The sequence below is a fragment of the Apium graveolens genome, chromosome 7, assembly GCF_009905375.1.
Source record: "Apium graveolens cultivar Ventura chromosome 7, ASM990537v1, whole genome shotgun sequence".
NCBI classification, from domain to species: domain Eukaryota; kingdom Viridiplantae; phylum Streptophyta; class Magnoliopsida; order Apiales; family Apiaceae; genus Apium; species Apium graveolens.
This window is the reverse complement of record NC_133653.1, coordinates 27,391,579-27,414,982: the sequence shown is the minus strand read 5'-3', so window position 1 is coordinate 27,414,982 and position 23,404 is coordinate 27,391,579. Positions and strand designations below refer to the sequence as shown.

The 23,404-nt window shown below is 36.9% G+C and overlaps 4 protein-coding genes across 4 annotated transcripts; 2 read left to right on the top strand and 2 right to left on the bottom strand.

Annotated features, from left to right (window-relative positions):
* Positions 1 to 2,339: 2,339 nt before the first annotated feature.
* LOC141673445 (putative LRR receptor-like serine/threonine-protein kinase At3g47570) lies at positions 2,340 to 3,324 on the top strand. Its single transcript, XM_074480196.1, has 3 exons — positions 2,340 to 2,656; positions 2,742 to 2,827; positions 2,960 to 3,324. The coding sequence occupies exons 1-3, from the start codon at positions 2,340 to 2,342 to the stop codon at positions 3,322 to 3,324; spliced, it is 768 nt and encodes a 255-aa protein (XP_074336297.1).
* Positions 3,325 to 3,842: 518 nt separating this feature from the next.
* On the top strand, positions 3,843 to 8,088 carry LOC141670660 (uncharacterized). The gene is made up of 2 exons (XM_074476608.1): positions 3,843 to 7,443; positions 7,617 to 8,088. The coding sequence occupies exons 1-2, from the start codon at positions 4,836 to 4,838 to the stop codon at positions 8,000 to 8,002; spliced, it is 2,994 nt and encodes a 997-aa protein (XP_074332709.1). The 5' UTR covers positions 3,843 to 4,835; the 3' UTR covers positions 8,003 to 8,088.
* Positions 8,089 to 12,359: 4,271 nt separating this feature from the next.
* On the bottom strand, positions 12,360 to 12,998 carry LOC141673443 (uncharacterized). The gene has a single exon (XM_074480194.1). The coding sequence runs from the start codon at positions 12,996 to 12,998 to the stop codon at positions 12,360 to 12,362; it is 639 nt and encodes a 212-aa protein (XP_074336295.1).
* Positions 12,999 to 13,525: 527 nt separating this feature from the next.
* On the bottom strand, positions 13,526 to 21,731 carry LOC141671464 (ABC transporter B family member 2-like). The gene is made up of 12 exons (XM_074477727.1): positions 21,201 to 21,731; positions 21,062 to 21,116; positions 20,796 to 20,971; positions 19,304 to 19,504; positions 18,297 to 18,556; positions 17,215 to 17,755; positions 16,592 to 16,968; positions 15,926 to 16,350; positions 15,348 to 15,589; positions 14,972 to 15,219; positions 14,439 to 14,851; positions 13,526 to 14,305 (listed from the first exon to the last, which is right to left on the bottom strand). Exons 1-12 carry the CDS (start codon positions 21,483 to 21,485, stop codon positions 13,755 to 13,757), a joined length of 3,774 nt encoding a protein of 1,257 aa, XP_074333828.1. The 5' UTR covers positions 21,486 to 21,731; the 3' UTR covers positions 13,526 to 13,754.
* Between the last annotated feature and the right edge of the window lie 1,673 nt (positions 21,732 to 23,404).

Genomic DNA, 23,404 nt, shown 5'->3' with positions numbered 1-23,404 from the left:
GGTTGTACCGTCACACACAATTATTTCCTTATATACAAATAAGTCTAAGAAACTTTTTATTTAAAATTTTGGTTTTGTACCATTAAAATAATTTCTGACATGTTATTATCAGATTAATAACCTTTATTAATAAGGGAATCCTTTTTAACCGGTATATAAGTATTAATTTCACCAACTTTTGGTTTCACTTCATGTATACATTGTAATTCTACTTTTATATGGACTAGTAGATAACCCGTGCTAAACACGTATTGATATTAAAATATCAATATTAAATAATGATTATAAAAAATTATTTTATTTTTTATTAAAATATGTAATAAATACAGTTGTACGATTATTGCAATATTTCTTTTTAAATTATATGTAGTTTTCATTAATTCAAATCTTATTAGAACAACAAACTCAACGTTATTATGGATCTGTTGTTCAAAAAGACATAACTAATATTTTACATCAAAACTTTAATCGCAACATGATTGATAGATAATTTAACAAAAAATTAAATTAACATTACTAAGTAATTACATATTAAATTTCTTATTTTTAGCTGAATTTGTGTTTTTATATAGTTTGTGATTGCATAATTTTTCTAATAAAATATTTATTATTTATGTATAAATTTGCATTTAGTGCTAAAATAGAATTCTGTAGATATGAATTTAGAAATTACAATGTATATACGATTCCGTTTATATAAAAACAATATAAATATATAGTATATAAGAATAAAAAACAGGTAAAATATTACATATAGAATTATTCCACCTTAATAGGTGATCTCTTGGTTTTCTTCATTTAAGCCGTAACAATCTAACAGGAACATACCTTTGGAAGTTTCTCATCTTGTAAAGTTAGAATCTCAAACAGTTTGCAGGGTATGGTCCCTCTGCCACTGTATAAAATTTCGTCCATTGATTATGTTGATATAGCTGAAAATTACTTGGAAGGAACACTTCCGCCAGATATGGGCTTAAACCCTTCCGAAGCTGCAAACATTCAGCGCTGCAATAAACAGATTTACTGGACTGCTTCCCCCGTCAATAGCTAATGCGTCCAATCTCGTTAATATTAGCATCTCATATAACAATATTACTGGCCCTATACCAATGAATTTGGGAAGCCTTCCAAATCTTCAACAACTAAATCAGGGTGTCAATAAACTTGGAGAAAATCAGCAGCCTGATGACTTGAGTTTCTTCAATTATTTGAGAGGCGAGTTCCCAAATTCCATTGTTAATCTCTCCACCACTAAAGAGATATTGGATCTGTCTGAAAACCCCATACGCGGAGACATACCTTTTGAAATTGGAAAACTTGTGAACATGTTGGTACTTGCTTTGGTTGACAACCTCATAACAGGGACCATTCCAAAATCAATTGGTGATCTTTCTAAGTTAGCACAACTAGATTTGGCTGATAACTCCATCACGGGAGTAATTCAACCTTCCATTAGCTACATGACTCAGTTAGTTAATCTCTTTTTGGGATTTAACAAGCTCCAGGCAAGCATGCCTCCTGGATTGTTTACTATATCAACTTTAGAGACACTGAACCTAACTAACAACGGTCTTGGAGGTGTGATACCTGAACATACATTCGGACTTTATTCTCACGACATTTACCTTGATTTGAGCGTAAATCTATTCACAGGGCCACTACCATCTAACATTGGAAATCTTAAATAATTGGTTGCACTAGATGTTTCGTCCAACAGACTTTAAGACTTAAGGGAGACATACCTGCTACTCTGGGCAATTGTTTGATTTTGGAGGAGCTAGATATGGCAGGAAACCTTTTCTCAGGTCGAATTCCATCTTCATTTAAAGCTTTGAAGAATCTGTGACGTCTAGATCTTTCATGTAATAATTTATCTGGGACTATTCCAAGTTCTTTCAATGCGTTCATATTTCTTCTTGAGTTTCTTGATCTTTCAAACAACAAGCTTGGAGGTGAAATGCCTAAACACGGTCTATTTTCCAACTCTAGTGCTTTTTCTATTTATGGAAACTTGAGGCTTTGTGGTGGTATTCAGGCATTGCAATTGCCAGCTTCTTGTGCATATATCTCGACGAATAAGAAAAAAAATCTCTCTTAAAGTAATGCTCCTTGTAGCTCTTCTTCCCCTTGCTATCCTGTTAGCATGTCTTGCTTTAATTTTAAATCAACATGAAAAGTCCAAGGAGATGCATGTCCGTGTCAGTCTGTTGCAAGACAACCTATACCCCCTGCCTAGACTTTCATACCAAGTTCTTCTGCTAGCTACAAATGACTTTTCCGTAGACAATTTGTTAGGTGAAGAATGATATGGTTCGGTTTATAAAGGAGTTCTACAATCAATGGAACAAAATGTTGCTGTGAAGATAATAAATGTTGAAATATGTGGTGCCGACAAAAGCGTATTGGCAGAGTGTGCAACATTGAGGAATGTTGTCACCGCAATCTCATCAAGATTACTACAGCATTGCTCTGGCACTGATTTTAAAGGCAATAACTTCAAGGCATTGGTTTTTGAGTTCATGCCGAATGGTAGTCTGGACAACTGGTTATATCCATGCTCCTCCTATCAAGGAAATGAAAGAAACTTGACTCTACTGCAAAGACTAAAAATCTGGATTGATGTTGCAGTAGGAATGGATTATCTACATCATCACAAGTATCATTCATTGTGATATAAAGCCAAGCAATATTCTTGTTGATGAGGAATTTTTTGTTTGTCTTGGTGATTTTGGTTTGGCAAGGTTCTCCTTTGGTACTACATGCGGCATCAATCAAGGACAAATGAGTTCAATCGGTGTCTGTGGAACAGTTGGATATATTCCGCCAGGTAATTGATGATACTTATTTTTTCATTGTTGTTATATTAGTATTTGAGGAAAGGGTGCTTTTAAACTATGAGTACTATAATACATGCTTATCTTCAATTCATTTTGCCAATTTTAACCCTTAAATTGTGCAGAGTATGAAATGGGTGGGAAGATATCTACTCAGGGTGATGTGTACAGTTATGGAATCTTTTTATTAGAGATGTTCTCTGGAATACAACCTACAAGTAGCAGCATATTTCTGGACAGTGCTAATAATCTTCACGACTATGTGAGGAAGGCACTCCAACAAAGAGTATTGGACATTACTGACCCACGATTTGTACGAGATCAAGAATATCGTGACTTGAGTGCTACTCCATCATACAGCAGAGCTATGATGAGGTGGGGAATTTTATGTTCAGTTGAAACGCCAAGAGAGCGCATTGACATTAGTCTTGCTGTTAAGCAGCTAACTGTGGCAAGAGACCGACTTCTGCGGTGCACGCAAGGGCAGTAACTAGGGTGAAGGTTGAAGTCTCTTTACATAATATTATGGACAAGAATCTCTATATTTTTTTTGCTAATGTGACAAAGCAGAGTAGTCTGAGAAGAGCTAGGAAGAAATTTATCTTCACCATGGTGTATGTTTCTGCAAATTGAGGGCGCAGAGTGCAGAGAAACTAATGTCTGTAATTATATGTTTCCTATCTATCTAGTTTTTTAATGTTTATTGCAGTTATAGATTATTCATTTTACTTCTGTATTACAAGTAAAGTCTGTTTTCTGTTCGTTCTGCAAATCATGTTTACTGTACTGCAATTTTCGAATTTATACTACTGCAATTTTTATATCATTATAGAATTCAGAGATATATTATTCTGCATTAGTTATTGCAATTATCTGCTGGATCTAAGGTGCTCACTAAACTTTTGTCTTATTCATGCAAAGCTATTTACGATTAGGTTTGATTGTTAGTATCAAATATAAACAATAAAAGACTTATTTAGTTCATTTACTGCAAAAGATGAAATTAAAATTATTTGAAAGAGGTCCCAAACTCACATTGTGCATGTGGGTAAACATGATTGAGTAAAGCTAAAATATACAGCCATTCTGTGTAATCTAAATGCTTTCAGCTCTGTCTGGAAGCCACAAGTAAATCTGAAGAAGTAGAAGTGGTTCTAACTTTTGTCCGGCCGGCTAGGAACATAAATTCTTAATCAATTTATAGGAAGGAGACGACTGAGACTGCGGCGCTCAACTAGGCCAGTTACCATCAGTAAGGCGCATGACATCAATGACATCATCAGTAAGGTGCACGACATCATTTACAATAAGAAACACAAATTGGTTTTGATGGTAAAAGTAATGCGGGGTTAAAACATTTCAGATACCATATGGCCTAATTTGCATTAAGGCGAGTATAATGTGGTATCAGTCGAATTGTTAAATCTCCTTTATATCTTTTCTGATATCTTAAAACTCTGGTAAAATCAAAGATATCTCAATTCATATAATTCCCTCTGTGTACAGAACAGAGATAGAAAGTCAGTATTTGTGGCTTGCCTGCAATTCTACTTCCATTTCACACCTTTGTGTTGAATAATTAAACAGCTATGATTCCAAGCCATACAATTGCCTTATAAGACAAGGCACCACTGTTGACTGAAGAAGATAAAGGATGAGCCTGAAACAAAAACAAAGGAACACCACTGTTCTACGATCTTATTTAAGTCGATCATATTAAGTCCTCGCATTGCAGAATATACAAATTGCAATCATCAAACGTGGTGGTCTATTTTTAGGGCATTTTCAACTTTGCTCTGACTTATAAAGTCTCCCATGGCCCCAACTTATAACTAGAGTCGCTTTCCTCGACAGGAGTACTTGTCTAAAATCTACTGATGACACTATGAAACTCTTACTTTTGCTCTATGTGTACTACTTTAAATATAAAATACACTATCATGTAAATTGATACCTTCATCCCTCCAGGCTACAGCATTTTTTTCTTCTTATTGTAGAACCATGATTTTCAGTTCTCTACCCTTCATCAGTCTTCTGATTTTGGTATTAGCAAATTCGACATGTGTGCATTCATTTTCAAACAATGTAACAGATCAGCAAGCCCTGCTTTCTTTCAAGGCTTCAATAACAGTTGATCCACTAGGTGTGTTGAGCTCGTGGAACACTTCCATGCACTTCTGTCAGTGGATTGGAGTTATATGCAGCCGCAGAAGGGAGAGGGTAACAGTACTTAATCTCTCATCACAACGTTTGGTGGGTACATTGTCTAGTCATATTGGAAACCTCTCATTTCTCCGGGAAATTTACCTCGGTGGAAATGACTTGCATGGTTCAATCCCAAATGAAATTGGCCGACTGTATCACCTACAACATCTTTATCTAGGACACAATTCATTTCAAGGTGGATTTCCTACCAATTTGAGTCATTGCGTAAATATTAGAAACATCAGTATGCAGTACAACAATCTCAAGGGAAAACTACCTACTCAGTTTGCTTCTTGGTCCAAACTTAACTTCTTTAGTCTCGGAAACAATCATTTTACTGGATCGATTCCACCTTCAATAGGGAATCTGTCATCTCTTGGTTTTCTTGTGTTACAGGGTAACAACCTAGCTGGGAAAATACCTATGGAACTGTACAACATTTCAACTCTCTATACGCTTGGTGTAGACTTTAACGAGTTGGAAGGAAGCCTTCCAGCAGATTTCGGATTCACCCTTCCGATGCTACAAAATTTTATAGCTGGCGTGAACAGATTTGTGGGTCGACTTCCATCATCAATTGTTAATGCGTCAAATCTTGCTGTTTTTGACATCTCACATAACAATATTACTGGACCTGTACCGATGAATTTGGGAAGCCTATCTAATCTTCAAGTGCTAAATCTGGGCAGCAATCAACTTGGAAACGATATGCTGCCCAATGACTTGCACTTCTTCGATTCTTTGGTCAATTGTACCAATTTGTATGAATTGAGCTTATATGAGACTGGTTTAAGAGGGAAGCTCCCGAGTTCCATTGCAAATCTCACCACTATGGAAATGCTAGATATGTTTGGCAACCACCTATACGGAAGCATACCGAAAGAAATTGGGAATCTTGTGAGCTTAACAACGCTTTCATTGCATCACAACTTTTTAACAGGGACTATACCAGAATCAATTGGAGAGCTATCAATGTTGGGCCAGCTATATTTGGGTACTAACAACATATCAGGAGTAATTCCAGCTTCCATTAGCAACATTACACAGCTAAGTTTCCTGAGTTTGCATACTAATATGCTCGAAGGAAGCATACCTACTGGATTGTTTAATATCTCTACTTTACAGGTCATAGACCTTTTCCGCAATCGTCTCACTGGTGTGATCCCCGAGCAAATTGTTGGACTTCCTTCCCAGTGTTTTATACTTTATTTGGACGACAATTTGTTAACAGGGCCACTACCATCAACCATTGGAAGCCTGAAACAATTGGTCCATTTATATGTTTCAAACAATCACCTAACGGGAGATATACCGGCTTCTCTGGGTGATTCTGTGATGTTGGAGGAGCTACGTATAGACGGAAACCTTTTTGAAGGTAGCATTCCATCTTCTTTTAAAAATTTAAAGAGCCTAGCATATTTAGATCTTTCAAACGATAATATCTCCGGGAGTATTCCCAGTTTTCTTGGAGGGCTTCATATGATTCAGTTTCTAAATTTGTCTGGCAACAAGCTTGGAGGTGAAGTACCGAAAAAAGGCCTGTTTGCAAACGTTAGTGCATTTTCCGTAGTTGGAAATTTAAGGCTTTGTGGAGGTATTAAAGCATTGCAATTACCTGCTTGTCCTGTACCTTTACAGAACTCAAAGCATAAGAAAAAAAAATTTCTCTCGAGAATTATACTTGTTCTACTTCTTCTTCCCCTTGCTATCTTGTTAGCATGTCTTGCCTTCATTTTTAATCGATATCGCAGGTCCAAGAAGATGAATGGCCTTGTCCCGGTATTGCAAGACAACCAATACCCCAGGCTTTCATACCAAGATCTTCTAGTAGCTACAAATAAGTTTTCCCTAATCAATTTGCTAGGTGAAGGGAGATATGGTTCAGTTTACAAAGGAATTCTCCAGACAGTGAATCAGACCGTTGCTGTAAAGGTACTAAATGTAGAAATGCGGGGGGCCAGCAAAAGTTTTTTAGCGGAGTGTAATGTTTTGAGGGATACTCGTCACCGCAATCTCATCAAGATCATCACAGCAAGCTCTACCACAGATTTTAAAGGCAATGACTTTAAGGCATTAGTTTTTGAGTTCATGACGAATGGGGATTTAGATAGCTGGTTACATCCAAGTCCTTCCTATAAAGGGAATGAAAGAAACTTGACTCTACTCCAGAGACTAAATATTTGCATTGATGTTGCACTGGGAGTGGATCACCTGCATCATCACAGCCACACAAGTATAATTCATTGTGACATAAAGCCGAGCAATATTCTTCTGGATGAGGAATTTGTGGCTCGTGTTGGTGATTTTGGTTTAGCGAGGTTCTACTTTGGTACAACAGGTGAAATGAATCAAGCACAAATGAGTTCCACTGCTGTCCATGGAACAGTGGGATATGTTCCACCAGGTACCTATTATGATTGACTATTTCTTCATTTTTTAGTAGTGCTGTACAGCATGATTTACACGATTGCTACGTTATGATTAAAGTTGTTTCAAGTAAACGACATTCCAAAACTAAGAGAAAAAAATACATGGTAAAACATTATTTTCTTGTCAATGTAATTTTTTTTTGTGCAGAGTATGGAATGGGTGGGGAGGTATCTGCTGAGGGAGATGTGTATAGCTATGGAATTCTCTTACTTGAAATGTTCTCAGGAAGACGACCTACTGGTAGCAGCATATTCATGGACAATGCAAATAATCTTCACGATTATGTGAAGAAAGCACTTCCACAAAGAGTATTGGACATTGCTGACCCGCGTATCATACCAGATCAAAAAGATACTGATGGCTTTACTCTGAGTCAATCATACAGTTGGGTTACCATGGAGGTTTGCCTGGCATCGGTATTTGAAGTGGGAATATTGTGTTCAGTTGAAACTCCAAAAGACCGCATTGGCATTAGTGCAGCAATCAAGCTTCTATATGTGGCCAGAGACAGGCTTCAAGGGCGTGTGCAGTAACCTGGCAGTGCAGCTCAATAATTTTCACTCTGCTAAAATGACAAGGACTAATAAGTTTCAAGATGTTCTGCATGGGGCTGGTTTGGGCTAGTGTGGTGAAGGTTTGGTAGTCATGTCGTTTTTTATGTTTTTGTGGGCTTTTAGGGTTTATCCCTCTTTTGTTTCCTACCCTGGAGTAGTCCGATAAGTAAAATGGTCTTGTTCACTGCGCAGATCATTTCCAAGTTTCTATGTACTATTTTTGCTTTTGCCTTGCTAATGTATAAAAGAAAAAATATATATATATATATCTGCAGCTTAATAAACATCAGGCTTAAAGTCACTGGCTAATAAATGTATTTACCATTAGGTTTGCTTCTTTAGCAAATCAAATCAAAGCTCCTACAAATTCTGAACCCAGGCATACAAATTGTCGTGAAGTATACGGGGTATATCTAGTGGCGGAACTAGAATTATACAATATCAGAGGTTAAAATGATTCATCACTAATTTTTCGAGGCTAACCGGGGTATAAAGTAAAATTTCTACAAATTTTTAACTGAAAACTATTGGAAAAACTGTGTAAACACTGAACAAAAAAAAGAGATGGCCTAAAAGCCATACTTTTCTTATTTACTTGATAACCTTATATATAATCAGTTTACATAAAAGATGCCTAAATAACACGGAAGAATATGGCTAAAACTAGGAAAGGAAATCAATCATACTCCTGACTCCACTCTACTACTGCTACGATTTATTCGACTAATTCCCATAATCAAGCAACCACTACTCAGCGTATCACTAACAGCTGGCAACTCAATCATAATCTATATAACTTCGAGTAAGACAGATAGGCAAACGTTTAGACTAAAACCCAACAAATTCTCCCGTAATCTAAACGTGTCCATGCAAGTTCTTCATCCCAAGTAATGCACGCATCTTCTCGAACTTAATCACTGCAAGAGCTTTTGTCAGCACATCAGCACACTGCATATCTATAGTAACATGCTTTATAACTATCTCCCCTCTTTCAACACACTCACGAATGAAGTGGTATCGAATATCAATGTGCTTACTTCTACCGTGGAAAACTGGGTTCTTGGCTAGATCGATAGCTGATTTGTTATCAATATAAAGCACAACTGGACCTGTGTTTTCCCCTGTAATTTGTGTAAGTAGATTCCGTAACCAAATTCCTTGACATGCAGGTGCAGTCGCTGCCATGAATTCAGCTTCACACGATGACAGAGCCACGCATATTTGCTTCTGAGAAACCCATGTTATAAGACTCTCATTCAGGTAGGATGTCATGCCACCTGTACTTTTCATGTCTTCAATTTGGCCAGCTAGATCGTTGTCCGAATAGCCTGATAAAATATGGTTGCCACTGTTTCTTGTGTATACAAGACCATAGTCCAATGTACCTCTGATGTACCTCAGTATGCGTTTAGTTGCATTGAGATGAACACTGGTGGGATTCTCCATGAACCTACTCAATATGCCAACCGAGAAAGCAATATCTGGTCTAGTGTGGACCAGGTATCTCAGCCCCCCAACCAAGCTTTTGAACTGTGTCGTGTCAACAGGATCTTCACCTTCATCCTTGCCAATGTTCTGTTTAGGGTCCATAGGGTATTTTACTGGGTTGCAATTTCTCATTCCAGCCTTCTCTAAAACTTTCTTGGCATATGTCATCTGTCTAAGTTCTATACGTCCCACCTTTTGGCTGACTTTTATACCCAAGTAATGTGCAAGCTTTCCCAGGTTGCTCATATCAAATTTCATGTTCATTTGTTCCTTGAAGCCTTCTATTGCTGCAGTACTTGTCCTTGTAACAAGTATGTCATCGACATACACAGAAATTATTAAAGTCTCTCCATCTGATCTTCGAGTGTAGACATCATACTCATACGGGCACTTCTGAAAGCCTAGTTCTTCAAGGCATCTACTTAATTTCGTGTACCACGCCCGAGGTGCCTGCCTCAACCCATATAGTGCTTTGTCCAGCTTATAAACTAGATGTTTTTTCCCTTTCTGAATGAAACTCTCAGGTTGTGAGATGTATACTTCTTCTTGTATTTCTCCATTTAGAAATGCAGTTTTTACGTCTAAGTGGTGAACTTCCCGACCTTTATTTGCAGCGAGTGCAAGCAACATTCTCACAGTCTTCAGACGTGTCATTGGGGAAAATATCTCATCGAAATCAATACCTTGTTTCTGCACATAACCTTTCGCCACAATTATTTCTTTGTACTTTAATATTTCCCCGTTTGTGTCCCTTTTGATTTTGTAAACTCATTTCAATCCAATTGCTTTGTGCCCAGGCGGTAGCTGTGTAAGTATCCAAGTCCCATTTTTTTTAACCGCATTTATTTCCCTCTTCATAGCATCCTTCCAATGTTTGCCTTTCACTGTTTGTCCATAACTTAGTGGCTCATCAACGCCCATGAGAAGTAGTTCCTCGTTCTCGAGCTCAATTTCTTCCATGTCTGCATATATATCTGCTAGTGACCTGAAATTCTGTGGCGTTTCGCTGCTAGCTTCAGAATCAACAAGTGAGCTTGATGAACTTGAATTATGTATTACCTGGGTGTTTGTAGAGTTTGTAGATTCTGAGTTTGACTCTTCGCTTTCATTTGTCATATCTTCATCTTGATTATTTTCGTCCATTCCAATACTGTGAAAGATCTAGATTATCTTTCTTCAGAGTTCTCCTTGTTCCCCCACAACCAATATTTCTTTTCCTCAAAGACAATGTCTCTGCTAACATGCACGATTTTGTTAACAGGATTATACAACTTGTACGCTTTTGTATCAGGTTCTTTCCCCAGATGAATCACAGGAACACTTCTGTCATCCAATTTTCGTGCCATCTGATTTTCTACCTTCATGTGATCTAAGTATCCAAAGACCCTTATGTGCTCAATGTGTGGTTTTTTTCCTAAGCAGGCTTCGTATGGTGTTACTCTGGACACTGCACGAGCTGGTAATCGATTCAATATGTAAATTGAATGACGTATAACTTCTCCCCAAAACTCATTTGGTAATTTCATACCTTTTAACAAGCTGCGTGCTATCTCGACCATGGTCATGTTTCTTCGCTCAAACATGCAGTTTTGTTGTGGCGTGTAGGGTGCTGTAAATTGTCTTGCTATCTCAGCTTCTTCACAGTACCTCATAAATTCATTAGAGCAAAATTCTCCGCCTCTATCGGTTCGGAAGGTCTTAATCTTCTTCTCTCCACCATTTTCGACCAAGACACGAAATTTTTTAAATGCCCCAAAGGCTTTGTCCTTTGATTTTAACAAGTAAGCCCACATAACCCTACTATAGTCGTCTACTAGGAGGAAGATGTATTTATTTCCAGCATGTGTAGAAGGGGACAACGGGACACACAAGTCTCCATGTATCAACTCTAAAGCCTTTTTTGCATTGTAACTCGATTTAGACGGAAAGATTTTTCGTGGTTGCTTTGCCATAAGACATCCAGTACACGTTCAGTAGGACTTGTCAGTTTAGGCAGGCCATGTACCATCTTTGAGGTGTCCATCAATGTCATAGCTTTGAAATTCACATGTCCCAGTCTCGAGTGCCATAACCATGTATCTTCTTCGGATTTCGACTTCAAACACTGTTGTTCACCAGATTCGAGTATAATCTTGTAAATTCTGTTCATAGATCTTTTCACCCTCATTAATAGTTTTCCTTGCTTGTCATGAACCCACAAGAGGTCACCGTTAAGTGTCACTTTATTTCCTTTTTCTGCTAACTGTCCAAGACTGATAATATTATGGCAAAGCGATAGAATATAATATACCTCACGTAAGACACTTTCTTCGCCATTCTTGCACTTGAAAATTACTGAGCCTTTTCCTTTTATATGCACCATTGAAACATCGCCAAACTTGACCCGTCCTGTTATTTTTTCGTCCAAATCCTTGAAATTTGTCCGTTGTCCGGACATATGGTTGCTAGCCCCGTTGTCCAAGTACCACAAGTTCGAATCCGCTCCCGCAGCCTTCTTTAACTTTGGAGCTACCTTTTCTTCATTAACAAGCATCATACTTTCTTCGTTCTCTTCACACTCATTGAGTAACAATGCAGGCTCGTCATCCGTAAATTGAACAATATTAGCCTCCTCTTTAATTTCTTTCTCACGTTTTGGCCTCCTACACTCTGCTGCATAGTGACCAAGGTAGTTACAGTTAAAGAATCTGATACGACTCTTATCACGTCCACCTCTTTAATTATCTCTTCCTCGTGTTTTCTGTTTTATTCCTCCTTTACTCGAACGTCTTAACCATTCTTCCCTCGTGAGCAACATTTTTTCTTCCTTCTTCTCCCTTTTGATCCACTCTTCTTCAGTAAGGAGTAGCTAGATTTCAATGCTCTCAACTGGTCCTTTCATTCTCTCTTCGTGTGCCTTCAAGGATCCCACAGTATCTTCAAAGGACATTGTTTCCAAGTTTCCGAATTGCTCAATGGTAGATGCAATTTGTAGAAACTTCTGAGGGACAACTCTTAGTAACTTTTTAACCACGTATGCCTCTGGCACCTCCTCACCAAGAGCACGTATATTTGTCACCAGTGCTGAGATTTTGAAACAAAAGTCATCCAATGCATCAGAGTTCTTCATGCTCATGGACTCAAATTCTGCTTTGAGAGTTTGAACTCTTGCTTTCTTAACACGATCTCCTCCCTGGCATAATGTTTTCACCGCTTCCCAAAGTTCTTTGGCCGTCTCTTTGTCTGCAACCGACAATAGAATGTCCTCGGGGATGCTTTGGTAGATTGCTGCTACAGCGATCTTATCCATCTTATCCTGGATGGGTGCTTTAGGATCTTTTGGTACTATTGCCTCCCACACACCGTGAGCCCGCATGTATGCTTTCATCTTTAAAGCCCATGTCGTATCGTTTGCCCTCGTCAACATGGGGTAACTCAGACCGACTGCTTCTTCTTTGTTCTTTCGTGGATTCATCACGTTTGTTTCCCTGGGCATATACTTGGGCATAAAACGCTGAACTTAAAGCTCTGATACCAGAATGTTGGAAAAATTGATATGTCTGCAAAGCGTTTGTGTAAATACTGAACAAAAGAAAGAGATGCCTTAAAAGCCTTACTTTTCTTATTTACTTGATAACCTTATATATAACCAGTTTACATAAAAGATGCCTAAATAACTGGAAAGAAAATGGCTAAAACTAGGGAGGGAAATCAATCATACTCCTGACTCCACTCTACTACTGCTACGATTTATTCGACTAATTCCCACAATCATGCAACTACTACTGAGCGTTAAATTGACTAATTCCCACAATCAAGCAACCACTGCTCAGCGTATCAACTCAATCATAATCTATATAATTTCGAGTAAGACGGATAAGCAAACGTTTAGATTAAAACCCAACAAAAATCATGAATCATAAAATATTTTTTATTAAAAATTGTATTCTAGCGGGGGCTTCAACCTAGGTTTGCCCCCACTTGGTTCCTTCCCCAGTATATTTCATGCATGCAAGGAGAAGAAACTACACAAAAGAGAGAAAGTCAAAATTCCTATACCTGTGTTTATTAGTACAGTTGTACGAATAGAAATTTCGGTATGTATGGATTTACTTCATATATTCAATTATTCGAATATTTTAGACAATAATTGTTACACTGGTAATACTTTGGGGGTTGGTTGAGAGAAAAAAAGGGGGTAGTACGAAGGATATAGATGTACTTGGGATAAAGCCCTCAACCTGATGTTTGCTTTTTTATGTGGTTACATTTGTTGTTGCTGCTGCTGCTGTAGGCTGATTAATCTGTAGTATGGACCGTCCTTGTTTTCTACAAGAGTGGTGTGAGTTCCTTGCTCTACTATTTTCCCATCCTGCAAAACTGATATTTTGTCCGCGTTTTTAATGGTGGATAGTCGATGTGCAACAACAATAGTTGTTCTGCTTTGCATCAGTCTGTCTAAAGCTGCTTGTACAACACGCTCAGACTCCACATCCAGAGCACTTGTGGCCTCGTCTAGTAACAAAATTGCAGGGTTCTTTAAAACAGCACGAGCAATTGCGACTCTTTGTTTCTGACCACCAGACAATTGCACACCGCGTTCTCCAACTTTAGTTGAGTAGCCTTCAGGAAGGGCACTAATGAAACTATGAGCATTAGCAAGCTTTGCCGCTTCTATTATTTCACCCTCCGAGGCTCCCTCTTTCCCATATAGTATATTTTCGTAGATTGATGTTGCAAACAGAGCTGGTTCTTGCTGGACAAGACCAATGTGCTTCCGGAGAGACTTGAGCTTTAGTTTCCTGATATCTTTGCCTGTGGGAGTTGATCACATGCTTGTTAATTCACACTGCTCAGTTTATAAAATTGCGAACCAGCAAGAACTTCTCAATGTTATGTTATTTTAAGTTCAGCGAGTCAAGTGAATAGATACCCTTTAGAAACTTACCATCAATCATGATCTTCCCAGCCAACGGGTCATAAAATCGAAGTATTAAAGAAATTATAGAGCTTTTTCCCGATCCACTTTGCCCTACCAGAGCCATGGTCTTGCCTGCATGAACTCTTAGGTCAAAGTCCTTAAAAATTAGAACATCTGGCCTTGATGGGTAGCTAAACTGGACACCCCTGAGCTCAATTGTACCATCCATTTTAGTGACGTCTTCTCCAACATCACTCACTACCTCTGTTTTACGGTCCAGCAACTCAAAAACCGATGCTACCATTTGATTACCTTTAAGAAGATCTGGTGCCATTGCCAATGTTTCGCCCATGGCTAATGCCGTAACTATCAAAACCATAAATGCCTTCATAACAGACTTAAAGCTGGCTAGTCCTTTTCCCATCAAAACAGAACCATACCTATGAATAATAGACATCTGCATCAAAGCTCTACCTCAAAGCATTTATATAAGCTTCTTATATATAAGTATATGTATTATGATTTATGGCACAAAAGGCTGCAGGATTTTGTTTACATACCACAGGGCTAGGCCATAAGCTGAAAATATGAAGAATTGTGAGACTCCATAAAATATACCAGCAATTTGACCGCGAGTAAATGAACGCTTGGAAGGCTCCACAAGCTCTCGTCCAAAAAGGTCGAGTACCTTCTCCTCTGAACAAAATGCAGCAACAGTGCGGATGTTACTCACTGCCTCACCAGCAAGCATGTTGGCTTTAAGATAAGCTTTGCTCAAGTTTCCACCATACCCTTTCATGAAGAGTTTCTGAAAAGTGATTCAGAGATACATAATAGGAACAATACAAAAGAGATCAAATGTATAGAGGTCAATGCTGTATGGAACTACAGATAAGCAGTTATAAACTGAAACACTGCAAATAAAGAGAGGCAAACCTCACTGATGTGGCCACTAATGATCAATGGATATGTGGCAATGACAACAAGTGTGAGCCTCCAATTTAAAATAAAAGCGATGATGAATGAAGTGATGATCAGACCTACATTCTGTATTAGAATTGTAGCACGGTCAACAACAACAGTTCGCAGTAAAGTTGCATCACTCTCTAACCGAGATGCGAGCATGGAACTCGTGTTTTCTGTATTATCAAACCATCCGATCTCATTTCTTAGAATGGCTGCAAGAAGATATACGAGATAATTTAGACAAGACTAAAAATTCAAGGTCAATATAATTGTACCTGATTGCCTTTCATGATGTCAAGGGAGATCGATGACTAATTACATAAAACCATGTACTCCAGAACATAAATTGAGAAGTAAATATTCAAAATTCATAATCTCTTTACTATTGTATTATCAACTTTTAGATTGATGACCTACAGTTAGACAAAGCAATGTATAAATTTCTGTTCATTGTTGTAGTTTGGACTATGTCTCTTACGTGACTCGGAGAGCATTAAAGGTAATAAAAGAACAAAGAAGGAAAAGAAGAGATAGTCGCAACGTTTTACCAGAAAACATTCTCTCACGTACACGAAGGGTAAGACGCTCTCCCATTATCCCAAAACTCAGATGAGCAATAGCATGAATGATGACGGTCACAACAGCACCCACACAGAAGAGTAGGGAGATCTTCTTGACTTCATGGCGTGTTGTGTCCCAGTCCATATAATAAGATACAAGAGCTTGAGTTATTCCAAGAGCGAAAAGTGGCATCAAAGCTCCAGCACAAAGTGCACATATGGTTCCGGAAACCCCATACATCCAATCTGGAGTAACCATGGAATACAATCTTCCGGAGGAAACTCGAGAAGACTTGACAGTTTCTACCCCATCAAAAGAATCAAAACCAACTTTTCCAACAGAATCTTTATCTGAACGAAAACTTCCTCCAAAACTTCTTGTTCTTCCAGATAATTCACGTGAAAATTTAATGCTGAAAGTATGATTAGCAGAGAGAGAAAATGTCAGCACACATGCTTGAACAAATTTGAAATTCAAAAAGTCTATGTATGTTCTAAGGTCTTTGTTACAGAGCAGAAGATTTTGTCTAACACTCTGGAAGGAATACTAGAATAAAAATCGCTTCTAAATGGGAGCCTGTAATGGTAGTTAATACTAGTTATTAGTTGGTTAGACAAAAGAGCCGGCATGCTTCTAGGGATATCAACAAGAACCTGAGTGGTTGTCCTGATGGACCGTGTGAGGAGAGTTGTTGCATGGAAGCTGCTTCCTGTAGTTGAACAAGGGATGAATAAGCACCATTTTGTTTTAAAATAAGTTCTTCATGGCTCCCTGTCTCCACTATCTTTCCATTTTGAACAACGGCAATAACATCTGCATTTCTAATGGTAGAAAGCCGATGAGCCACAACAATAGTTGTCCGTCCAACCATCACACGATCAAGGGCCTGTTGCACACCCTTTTCAGACTCTGCATCAAGTGCACTTGTAGCCTCGTCCAAGAGGAGTATCGTCGGATTTTTAACTAGAGCACGAGATATTGCAATCCTTTGCTTCTGCCCACCTGATAACTGCACCCCTCTTTCGCCCACCTGAAAATGGATCAATATTATTACAAATTCATACGCGATACCCTCTTATTATTATCCTCGTTTGATTATTTTAAGAATACGGTTGTATTGTATGCAAGAAGAAGAAATTGTAGGCTGTAAAATGTTTCAGGTAGTACTCACAATATTAGGTTGTGTACAATATCTATCCTTGTAAAGAAATGGAGTAGTGTTCAAAAAATGATGGGTAGCTAACAAGTAAAATTTTAGTAGTGGTAAATTTGGTACCTGAGTATCAAATCTTTCAGGAAGGTTGTTGATAAAAGCAAGTGCTTCTGAAAGTTTTGCAGCACGTGTAATCTCTTCTATGGTAGCATTATCTTTCCCGTAGAGAATATTCTCTCTGATGGTTGTAGCGAAAAGGGCAGGCTCTTGATTAACTAATCCAATCTGATGCCTAAGCCACTTTATGTCAAGTTCCCTGATATCAACTCCGTCTAGTAAAATCTGTCCAGAGAGGGGCTCGTAGAAGCGTTCAATTAAAGATATGACTGTGCTTTTTCCAGATCCACTTCCTCCCACAAGTGCTATCACTTTTCCAGCAGGAATATCAAGGCAGAGCTTATTGGTGATTACCACATCAAGGCGGGATGGATAACTGAAGTACACGTCCTTAAATTGGATATGCCCCTCCACTTTCTGCAACTTTCCACCTTTTTTTGTACTGATTTTGTTGACAGTGTTCCGCTCTATCATTTTGAAGATGGGATAGGCAGCACTTTTTGCTCGGAGAAATGCAGTAATATCCGGGGCTGACTGTCCAAGTGACCTGAAGTAGTCTAGACATATTATTTTCCAGAATCTCAGAATTTGACGATTCCTTGAACATTATAAAGCATGAATTTGCTAACATAGCTTTAGTGCAGAACAGAAAATGACACTACGTTACTATATTGAGATATAGTTCTTGGCGTGTTAACAAAAGAGCCTGTCCGGATAATGATATATGAATGGTCTCAAATCTCCAAAGTAATCAAGAGTTTAAAGTGCCATAATAAAAACATAAGTTGACATATACTGCTATTTATTCTAATGATCTGTTTAACCTAGCTCGCTCAATGTTTCAGACAGTCTTTTGAAATGGTTCCACTTCTTTATTTTCATAAAATTTTATCACGTATAGTATTAAGTATATTACATTTATTTCAAACACTATAAATGTTACATGTTCAAACATTGTAGACTGTTATCGCGGCTATGGCAAAGTAAGTTTCTCTTCATGCAAAGGCAGGGTCAGATCGGGTTGAAGAAGGAATATTAAGAACAAGCTGAAGATGATATTAGCATAAATCAAATTGAGAGTGACTCACAAGCTTGCAATAACAACATTGCACATAGTTGTGAAAGAATCTCCACCATTAGCAATATGCTTGTGAACAATTATGCTAGTAAACCAAACCAGCATCGACCACGAGAGGAAAAGTACACAGTGCAAGGTGCCAAGTCCTAGACCCTTGGCTAGACCTGCTCTTCTCCCATACTTGTAGGTGTCCTGTAATGCTGATGTATATGATTTCACTGCTTTGTCCTCCCCTGCAAATGCTTGTACTGTTCTCACATTTCCGATCACCTGAACCAGAAACATAACATTTTTAAGTGGGGTGCTTTCTGCTAATTATCTATAAACAGTGCTGATTTACACATTTAGATAGATAGCCTATTACATCCCGCCATCCTCAGACCCTACCTCGAGACAGCTCCCCCTCAAGGCGCTACTCTCGAGTGACATATGGTTTGTTTGATAACTGATATTACTTACAAGACTTGACGCATACATGACATTGATAAATTCTTATATTTCTAGAACGCTGTAACTTCTTATCTGCGGCAATTACATATTTACATTGGGTACCTTCAAAGATCCAATAACTCACCTGCAGAAGACAAGTCATGACATACCACATGACATATGCAGTAAATGGTAGTAAATGTATTGCTTTATCTCTAAACCAAATAAAAAGAATAGTGCATGAGCAACTGACATATTTAATATTAGATAATAATAGTATTAATAATTAGGATTTAATATGTGAAATTAAAAGGCAGAACAAGATCATTTCTAGGGAAAAAAACAGAACAAGATACTATTGGTACCAGTCCAGTGCTATAAATGAAGCAATTTAAAAGATTGCAGGATAGACATTTTGAAATTGATAATATTACATCCTTGGCAGAACTTACATCATTAGGCCAGGCAAATTGTTTCTGTGTGTTTATTATGGCAGTGATCATAAAATGTTTCTGGCAGTATCATAGAATAATATCTTTCTGTGTATGTGATAATAAGAATGTGCAAGTGTAGATAGAGAGATGAGACCTCTTGAGCAATTTCACCAGCGCTGACATAGGATTTACGGACACGAGCAATGAGACCAAAAGCAACGAAAGCATAAACACCGCCTGCAATAGCTATGAGAGGCACAATGGAGAGTGTGACCAGACTTATTTGCCATACCCTTATAAACCCTATTATAAATCCTGTTATAAATCTGCTGATGTAGTGCATAAAGTTTCCCACCTGCCATGAAAGTTTCACCAATATTAAACCAATTAGATCAAGATAAATTTCATCTTCCATCAGTTATTAGTAGATGTTAGCTCAAGTTAAATCCTTTTTCAGAAGAAAATAGATATAGCAAGTTAATTCAACTGATGCAGGATCCTATAGGTAGGGTCATATGATTCGAAGTCTGCAGGCTTGTTATTGTGCAATCTGCACTACAATGATTGAAAGAACCACTTGAAATCCATGGATCTCTCAGAACCAAATTTCTGATAAAAAAGATATGCATGCATATCTAAATTTGTAGGTTAGTTATTTCAGAAAATCAAAGCTTGGGAAAAATAGAAATTATTTTCAATAAATAATAGAGTACATACAAGAGACTTTAATAGGTTTGTCATCTCATGACTCATGTAGATGTGAGAAGCATATTAGCCAAAGAATAAAACTCACAACCACCAAACCAAACAAAGCTATCAATTAACTCCGAACCCACCTATTAATATTGCTATCGTAAGACAAGTTGAACTCTATACATTCATCCCCCCCCCCCCACACACACACACACTTTTTACCCCCGTTTAATTATAGGGATAATAAGAACAAGGAATTTCCATCTTCTCCGAATATGATACCTCCAGGAACATACCAACAGCAACTGTAAAAATCTTATATGTAGTCTAGAGAACAGAAAGATTTTCTGACTGTCAACTCTACATGCAGATTTCTGTAGTAAGAAATCATACACATTAGCTAGAAGCGGGGCCTGTTTTACATCATATAATTGCATTTCTTCAAGACTACTACGAAAAATCAACCGAAATTACAGTACTATATGCGAGAATTGAAAATCACTCTATGTCTGGCATGCAAATTTAATATTTAAATTGAAAATGTGAATCTGTCAAATATATATATCATCTTCCAATTGTGAATAATTTAGAAAGATTGATCAAAAAACAAATTAATCATAATGCAAAATTTGAAGCATAAAGCTGGCAAATTGGGGTTGGGACGGACAGTTGGAGTTGTTATTAATGAAGTTGGTAGTAAAGCCATCAATGATGTTGAAATTTGTTACCAGGTCTAGTTTACAAACATCAAAATCTGGTACTAAATTTGAAACTTACTGTAAACATAATCTCTTCGGTTTGTTTAATTATTAGTACTAAATTTAGTGACGCTAACCTGACAAATACCCATCCTGTCGAAAAATTGTATCACGAAAAATAATTAAAAATTATCGCTACTAAAACTTAAGTACAAAAACGGATAGAAAAAATAAAAATGAGAAACAAAATTTTACCTTCTCAGAAATGGCATCTTGAACGATGATAATATCGCTAGTAATTGCAGAAATGACTTCTCCGGTGGAAGCTTCAGTATCAAAAAGACTAATGTCTTGATTTAACATAGACCTCAAATACGCCATCCTCATCTTTGCTGCTTGCCTTTCTCCAGTATACATCCAGAATGCCACCTCTTTATGTTGTACACACAAATAGTAATAAATTAAAATATACATGCAAATTTACAAATTTCGATATTATCATTCAGAAATTTAATTCATACCCATCCATGATGAAAATAGTATGACCGTACTGAGATATACAAAATCCAAGGAATACTGCAAAAGAACCGATTACAAAATCATCTGATTATAAAAAGTAGAGATTAAGGAAATATATTGATTTTTGTTAAAATAAATTACCTTGGCAACTTTATGAGAAGCTGCAGCAGGGAACAAAGCAGCAAGGCCAATAACATCAATTAACTTTCCGAAGAAAATGAAGAAAACAGGAACAGAAGCACCATGTATACAAGCTCCAACTGATCCAAAAAACATAAGAAAGTAATCAAAAGAATCCGCAAATGCAAACAGTTTAAATAACGACACACTTTCTTGAGCTTTTTTGGTCTTCTCTTCTTCTTCCTTTAAATTATTTTTCCTGGCGTCGTCTTGGACGCCAGAACTTGATGCAATTTGGTAGCTCATTTTGAGCTGCGGTGTGTGTGTGTGTGTGTTTGAGTATATGAATATATGGTTATATAATGAATGTATGGAAAATAAGAGAAGGTGTAGAACGGTGGGGATTTATTGAAAGAGGTTTGGGAAGTGAATGGAGAGGAAGAATACTAGTAGACATTTATTAGAGAAAAGAGTTATATAAATTGGTTGAGTAATCATGTGAGATCACAAGGCTTGTAATTATAAAAGGAAGCCCTTCTTGTTGAGTTCTGCTTCTTTGAAATTTTGGAGGGATCTAATCTATCTATAGTATATTGACTTATTTGTAACTCCCCAATATGTATTCTACTCCATGTTTAGTCTTTTTCTTTCTTTCTTGGGGCCTATTTAGTATTTACATGTCAAGGCTGTATTGTATATCCCCTGTTGTAGTTTGTTTGTAAAAGGAATATTTATAATCTTGTATTTTAAATGTAACTTATTTGAAAATATTAAAAAAGAAAATTATGTGATGGTTCAATTATCGATCGTATATATAGAGGCTAAAACGATATCGATAGTATTTTTTTCTCTTTCAATTATATTTATCAGCTTATAGAGTAATTTCCGTTGAGCGAGAATCAAACTACCCTCGATCCAGCGAGAATTGAAATAAATTTTGGATTGAGTATATGATGTTATGCATAATTTGGATTTTATTTAATATTTTAATTAATAAATATTATTGTGTGATGAAGTTGTTTGACTTTAATAAAAAATTACAAACTTTTTAAAATATCTGTAAAATGAAACCTACCATATTAATTAGAAGGTGGTTTTGTGTGATGTAAAGTATGATTTCATTAATCGCATCTAACACATGTTTCATCTATTATTGATTCTAAACTGTGTGACCAATTTATAACATAAATGTACATAGTCGCTTTACTGTACATTGTTTGAAAATAGGAAAAAATATCGAATCGACCTCACACAACTATTTAGTACTACAGTGCATATAAAATGTATTCACGAACAGTAACTTTTCAACCAATGTTTCGGTGCATAATGAGTTATTGCATCATATTGGTGTATATTGCTGCAGGAACAAAAGCTTATATGTGTATGAGCAAATTTCGTAGGGCACAATTATATTACATGTGTCACTTATCTCCATCTCCTTGAACATAGGAGATCAAATGTCTAATCTTTTGAATACCATCAACAGTTGACATTTGACAGATTGATACCTAGTACCTGTGAAAGCCTGAAATTCCAATTTTATATACCATTGTTGGATACTAATAATTATGGTATTAGCTAGCCATATGTTATCCGTATGTGTACATATATGTAGCATCGATGTAAGGATAGCTGATTCAGATTGTATGAAATATGTTGTATGTAATTTGACTCCAAACCTACAACTATCAACTGTTTCTATTTATCTCGTAGCCACTTTAAGCTTCTCTGATTTTGGAGTATACGAGTTTCTCTGCGCTTATCTTAAAGTTTACGCAATTATGCTAGCTTCAGAATATTTTGACCATTTTTAAAAAATTACATGTGCCTTTTTCTCTTAAAACGATAATTTGTGGAAAAAAATAAATGTGAACTTAATTTTATCAGTTGATTTGAATTCTGTCGAGCATATTATTATTTTTACCGAATCGAAGTTAATTATAATAGTCATCGACTCTCTTCACAAATTAAAACGATAACAAAAATTATTTATATGACTAGTTTTACGAACAAATATACTAATATATGCAGAACGCAAGATCACTCGTAATCCGAAATAAATATAAAAGCATATAGGTTCGAACCATCAAATGCATATTAAAATTATGTTCAAATAATGGAAATTATTTACACGACAATCCAAAACTTTAAACTCTTTGCTTGGTAAAGATGATTATTATTATAACCTCAAAAAATTGACTAGTCATTAATTAAAAGATAATTGT